At 59.8% G+C, this 6,573-nt stretch overlaps 1 protein-coding gene across 1 annotated transcript in view; it reads right to left on the bottom strand.

Annotated features, from left to right (window-relative positions):
* The window catches only part of PARD6G (par-6 family cell polarity regulator gamma), a 110,922-nt gene extending 105,029 nt beyond the window's left edge, over positions 1–5,893 (bottom strand). The window contains exon 1 of the mRNA XM_058277943.1: positions 5,651–5,893. Within this exon, the coding sequence (XP_058133926.1) occupies positions 5,651–5,722 (72 nt within the window). The 5' untranslated portion in view covers positions 5,723–5,893. The remainder of the gene's footprint in view (positions 1–5,650) is intronic.
* Positions 5,894–6,573: the final 680 nt, after the last annotated feature.

Raw genomic sequence — 6,573 nt, forward strand, 5'->3', positions numbered from 1 at the left:
TGGGGTGGGGGGGGTGGAAGGGGAGAGAAAATAAATAAATAAATCTTTAAAAAAAAACACAAAAAAACCCAATCCTTTGCAACTGCAATGTATTAAGAACAGTGTCCAGCACATATATGTACAGATGTAGTTTTGGAGGCACTTAAGTAAACTTTAAGAAATAGTCCAGACTAATGCACTCCTACCCAGCAGCCTCCTGGACCATGTCCCCTGAGGAGTGATGTGGGGAGAAACTGAGGGGCTAAAGAGGGGAACAGCACCTCCCATGATGCCCCAGGCTCACAATACGGCAGAGCTAGCCCTCCATGGGCTGGGCAAGTGTGGGCAGCTGGACAGAGCGCAGCCTCCCGGCCAGGCCCCTCTAGCTCCTGCTGCCACTGCCCCCTTTCGCCTCTCGAAGGGCCAGCATGCCTCTTCCTCTTTCTCTGGTTCCAGATGTGAGTCAAAAGTGAGAGCTTCTGGGATCTTGAAGGAGTGAGTTTCCGCCAAAGACCTACACCAGGGGAGTTGGCTATTTGTAAAGATACGAGTAGCGAATGCCCCTAAATAGCCAATACCAGGCATGCCATGGCTCCCAAAAGGGGAGCCGGACCCTCGGCTAGTGGGGGAGCCACTTGGGCAGGCTCGCAGGCCACAGAGCCCACGGCAGCCAGCAGCGTCGACAGAGCAGACCCCCTCAGGCCCCTGGTAAGGGTCTCCTCGAGATGCAACTCCCAAACCAAGTCACCAAACCTGTTTAAACGCAGTCACGCACAGATCGAACAAAACCGGAATCCCAAAGGGTGTGGCCAACGCACAGGTGAGTCAAACCGTGTCCAGGCAGCTCCCAACTGGCCCACGGGCCCGCCACCCGGAGAAAGGCCTGCTGCGCCCCACCCACCCGCAGCGGTCTCCTCGCACCAGATGCACGGGCGTGGCGTCTGCAGCGCCAGGGCACTGCTGGCAGCAGCCTGCGCCGAGGGGAGGATCCTGGGGGCCAGGACACACATGCCAACAGAGAGCGCGGCCGCTGGGCTGTCCGCAGACCCCGCTGCTCCTCCGTCCACCTCCCGGTCGGCCCAGTTTACTGCCGGGCGCGAGGCAACGCCAGCTCTGTCCAGGCACTCAAAACCAGAGTTACCTCGGCACCACCTGGACTGACTGGAAAACCTGTGGACAAGCAAATCCCATACAGCAGTTTAAGTAAAGATACAAAGAGCCAATAAATATGAAAATTCCAATTCACTAGTAATTCAAGATGCAAATGAGAACGGTATACCATTTTACTTATCCAGTTGGCAAATAAGAAAATATACAGCACTGGAGGGAGGTAGGGGAGAGAGCAAAAGGGAGGGAGGGAGGGAGAGAAAAGGAAGCAGGGCATGCTCATTAGGAGAAGAGTTTTTCTGGAAGAAAACTTAGTAGTATGTATTCAAAATCATAAAATCTGCATACCCTTTCACTCAGTAGTTTTATTTTTAGGGTATTGTCCTGAAGAAAGAGTTCTGCACAAAAATCTAAATAGTAGAGGTGCTATTGACAGCATTGTTCATTATAGCAAAAGAAAAAAAGATATTGTTAATTATGGTGTAGACATAAGACAGACTACCAATCAGTCATTTATAAAAATGCTTTCTTAAAACTATAAGTGATCTGAAAAAACACTTGCAGTGCACTGTGGAGCTGGGTGCGCAGACATGGTGAAGAGGCAGGGCGCACAGCACCTTTTGACGGCGTTCACCCCAGATGTGGCACCACGAGGGGCTGCTACTCCCCTTTACTCTTGGCTGTGGCTTCTAAATTTTTTACAACAACGGACTCATTTAGAATTCAAAAAAGCCCCCAATATTATTTAAACAAAGAAGCAAAACTGGGATTAAACCCTTTAATAGTGTTACTCTCCCCCAAATAGAACGGACGGGATGAACCCTCAGGTGCAGGCACGGTCCTGGACTCCAGTCCCTCCCTCTGCTCTGGAACGCAGCTCCAGCCCGCACAGTGACAAGGAGAAACCAACAGAAGGCGGAGACCCTCTTGCAAGGGCAGGAGGTCTTTGCCGCAAGGAGAGAGAAAGCATTTCAGGTGGCGGGCGACACAGGCAGGCCTGACGCGACGCGGGCGGGGGAGCGCGCCTGCCAGCCTTCAGCGGCAGATCCGGGCGGTGAGTGTGGGAGGCAGTGTCGGGGCTGGGGGCCTCTCGTGGAGGGCGGGGCCCCAGGCAGACCCGGCTGTGGCCTTGTCTGCGGCCATAACCTGTGCTGCTGTCCATTTCCCAAGCCTGTGCAGAGGCTGGTGGGACAAACAAAATGCGAACTGAGCACCGCGTGGATTTCCAGCTTCTCCTCACGGGAGCTCATCCCCGGTTCCTCTACCCTGTGCACCCCACAGGCCACACGGCTCCCCTCACAGGCATTTCTTCCTGCTTCCCTTTGCCTCCCCTCAGGTCTACAAGGAGAGGCCAAAGTAAAAGATAAGAGGGAGGACGGCGACCCAATTACCAGAACTAGGGGGTCGAAGCACAAGCTGCTGGCTTGGGGAGTCACAGCTGAATTAAAGCAGAAAATTTGGGGGAGTGCAGGTGCTCATGGCAGGTGGGGCCTCCGGGTCAGCAGCGGGGCCCACTCACACACACCTCTGGACCAGCCCTAAGCCACTGGGGACTGACCAGCTGTGGCAGATGACAAATGCCCAAAATCATGAGAGACTCAGAGGCATTTTCAGACCCAATGTCCTGAATGCCACAGGACACTGGGCCATAGACCCCCACCCTCCAACTGGGGACACTTTGCATTTTCACATCCAACTCCGGGAACTGTGCCCGTTTTACAGATGAAATAGCTGAGGCTCAAAAGTTCAATGACTTCCCTGGAAGCTCAGAAAGGTGACGGTAGCCAGCTGCACCCTGTTCCCTGGCCACTATCTTATTCGTACAAAGCCATGGCGCCATAGTGCAGCAGGGAGCATGGTTTCCACAGTGTTTCCTCTTCTATTTTGACAAAAGCAGCTGGAGTAAAAACAGGCTCCCTATAAAGATGGACCCCAAAAGCCTGCAGGAGAGGGAGGCCCAGGGCCACCGACTACCCTGTCCCCTTGCTAGGTGAGACACACCTGAGTTCAAATGTTGTGTGTGTTGAATTCCTGTTCCTTTTCAAAAGAAGTTCAAACATTCTCTCAGGTAACAAATGCCAGCTAGAAGGATGGTCAGTGGGTGGGTGTGTATAGAGGGACAGTCAGACATCACTGGACAATCAGTCCACGCCCCATCATGAAGCCTGGGGACAGGGGATGCCGCCCGCCCAGCAGGACCCGGGTTCAGCCAAAACCCCAACTCTCCTCTTTCCCCCAGAAGGTGCAGGGGAGCACCTGGACTTGAACCCAGGCTGGGGCGTGGTGTGGTGCCACTTCCTCGCTGGACAGCGCTGGTGGAGGGCGGTCACACACCCGCAGCTCCTGGGACAGCAAGGGCAGGCCTCGTACTCACGGGCGTCCAGACAGTGGCTTCCCCGCCAGGCGCCAGAGGCCGGTCCACGCTGGGCCCAGGACCTTCGGGGTGTGTGCCTATTGACGAGTCCCCCCAAATCCATCCCAGAGCCTCCGATTCTGCAGAGCTGTGCTGTCTAATCATGTAAACCATTGCCACACACAGTAACTGAGCAAGCAAAAGGTGGCCCGTGCGCTCAGGAAATGAGTTTTTTAAACTTTAATTGGTTTACACTTAAAATTAAATACGCCTCCATAAAGGGTGGCAGGAGGGTCCCAGGATGGATCTGGGTGCACTTGACCATAATGGCCGCCCCATCCAGCCCCACAGAAGGGCGCGGCACTCACCACGCACACGGCATATATCAGACTGGCGAGGTCAGGGTTCCAGCAGAGGACCGAACCAGTGTCCAGCTCCTGGATGTTGACACTACTGTAGCTACAAAGATGCTACCTTTGGGGGCACTAGGTGCCACGTATACACCGGAGCTCTCAGTACTGCTGCTTACAGCAGTTCGTGAATCTACCCTTATCTCAGATAAAAAGTTTCCACTTCTGGCTTGGTGACTATTGTAGGAGACAGTGCAGCTCTAGAAAGTCACATTCCAACTGAGCTAAAGAAGCCCGACAATTATCTTAAAGCTCCCACTCAGGTTTGTGGTTTCCTTCCCTTACATAACTCAAAGTGTGCATATTTGATTTGGGGGGTCACTCCTGGGCAAAAGGGGGGATAAGGTGATGTGTGGCAAGTGTTACAGAATCAGCCTTGGGGTGGGGGGATTGTAGGGGTCTTATTGGAAAACAGAGGCTCAGAAAAAGTGTGCCCCAAGATGAGAATGGAACTCTGCAACTCCCGGCAGGGGACTGGAGACTGGAGCCCCCCACCCCCCCACCGCCACCCCCGCCTGCCCATTACCAGGAGCCTCCCTATGGGTGGTCACACGCCCTGGAAATCCTACACCAGAGGACCCCCCTGGCCGGGAGAGTCCCCGGAGGGGAACTGCTGTACTCGCCTCCACGCATACTTCCCCAGAGAACGCGCCCCGGGCACGCCAAGCCCTCCCCCCACCCCCGCACCCCGCGGCCCGGCCCCTTCCCACCACACTTGGCAGTTCAATCTTGCCTCACAGAGAAAGAAAGGGGCACGGACAGAAGGGGCGAGGGGCTGCTCCCCTTCTGGGCAGCAGTCGCCCCCGAGGCCGAGGAGCCCCTCTTCCAGGACCCTAACCGCAGGCCGACCGGGGTCCACAACGAGACCCCCACCTACAAAAGCGTCTACAGAGAGGGGCCGCCCCCGCAAAGGGCAGATTCACCAGATCTCATCAGCCAATTACCCAGACGCACACCCAGCGATCCGCAAGTTCGGGCACGCGCGGGCCGGGGCGCGGGCAGCGGGAGGGGCTGGCGGCTGGAGCTCGTGGGGGCTGGGCTGGGGTCTAGTCCCGGCGCTCCGCCGGAAGGATCCAGTCCGGGGAAGGGGACTGGGCCAGGAGCCCCGGCGGAGAGGGAGGGGCTCGCCAAGGGCTGGGGGTCTAGCTCGGGGGTCTAGGCCAGGGCCAGGGGGCTCGCCGGGAAATGTAGTTCGGGGAGCCCGCCGCGCGCTGGGAGTCTAGTCCCCGGAGCCGGGCGGGGGTCTGGCAGTCAGTTCTGGGACCCCGCTCTGGGCGCCGGCCGCCGGCTCTCCCTCGCCGCTTTCGAGGCTCCTCCGCAGCCCGGAGGAGGCGGCGCGGCCCTTCCCGGCCCGGGCCCCCGAGGGCCCTCCATGGCCCGGAATTCCGAGCAGCCGCCGGTCCCGGCGCGCCCGGGAAACGTCCTCCCTTCCAACGTGCGGCGCGCCACGGATCGTCCCTCAGCTCGTTGAACAAAAGAGCAGTTTCATCGAGCGGGTCCGGAGCCCGCACAGAAGGTTCCCGTTGCGCCCTCGGCCCTCCGAGTGCGGCGGCTGCAAGACAACCCCGCCGGGGCGGCTTTGTGCCCGCCGGGGCGGCGGGAGGGCGCAGCGGGGTCCCCGCACGTCCGCGGACCCCAGCGCAGCCCCGCGTGGCGAGGCGGACGGCGACCGAGCTCGGGGCGCCACGGAGTTGTCGCCGGCGCCTCGCCTCGCGCCGCGTCGGGCTCCCTGGCGGGGACGCCCCATTCATTTGGAAGGGGCGCGCGGGGCGCGGGGCGCGGGGCGCGGGGCGCGGCTCACCTTGCTCTTGACTTCCACGGCGCCGCAGTCGTAGAACCGCAGGGTCTGGGACTTGTGGAAACTCCGGTTCATGGTTTCGGCCCGGCTCAGCCTGGTCTGCGCCCTCCCTCCGCGGGGGCTGCCTAGGGATTCCGGGGGGCGGCGCCCACCCGTCGCGCCCAGGGCCCCGCGTCCCCACGCTCACAGCTCGCCGGGTCCGGGCCCGGCTGCCCGCGCGCCCCGCGGGCTCCCTGTGCGGCCGGGGCCGAGCGCGGCTGCCGCTCGCCTCAGGGACTCCAGGGCCGCGCGCGGGAGGAGCGGGGCGGGGGGCGGGGGGGCGGGGCGCGGCGCGGAACCTCCCCGCGGCCCGGAGCCCGCCCCGGCCGGCGCCCCGCCCCTACCCCGCGCCGCCCACCGCGCCGCCCACCGCGCCGCCCTCCCTCCTCCCGCGGCTGCCGCTCCGCGGCCGGTGCCGGCAGCGGCGCTCCCTCGTCCGCGGTTCGGGAGCGCGCGGAAGGCGGCGTCGCCTGACCGGTCCTAGGCGCCTTGCTGACTTGGCATCCGCACCTTCTGGCCAGGTCTTGGGCTCGCGTATGCCGTGGTTCTGTTTGGCCTCAAGCAGACATCCTATAGGGGGTTGATTTCTGCTGTTGTCTTGGGTAATCGTTTACGGGAGGAGTAAAACGCACCTGGAGTCTGTACCGGCTGCAGCTTGTGGATGGTCCGGAAGAAGGGTCTTCAGTGAGGCCAACTCCTAGGGCACGGTCGGCACAGGTCAAATTAAAAGAGATAAAGGGAAGGGCAGAGGCCCCTCTGGGGCTGTCTGGCGAGAAGGAAGATTTTCTTAAAAGGCAGCCAGTAGGGGGAGAAAAACCTGCTAGGAGAAAGACGGCATCAATTGTTAGCAACGTCATTGGGAACTTAATCGAGAGGCCTCTGGAAGA

This window comes from Dasypus novemcinctus, chromosome 16 (genome assembly GCF_030445035.2).
Source record: "Dasypus novemcinctus isolate mDasNov1 chromosome 16, mDasNov1.1.hap2, whole genome shotgun sequence".
NCBI lineage: Eukaryota > Metazoa > Chordata > Mammalia > Cingulata > Dasypodidae > Dasypus > Dasypus novemcinctus.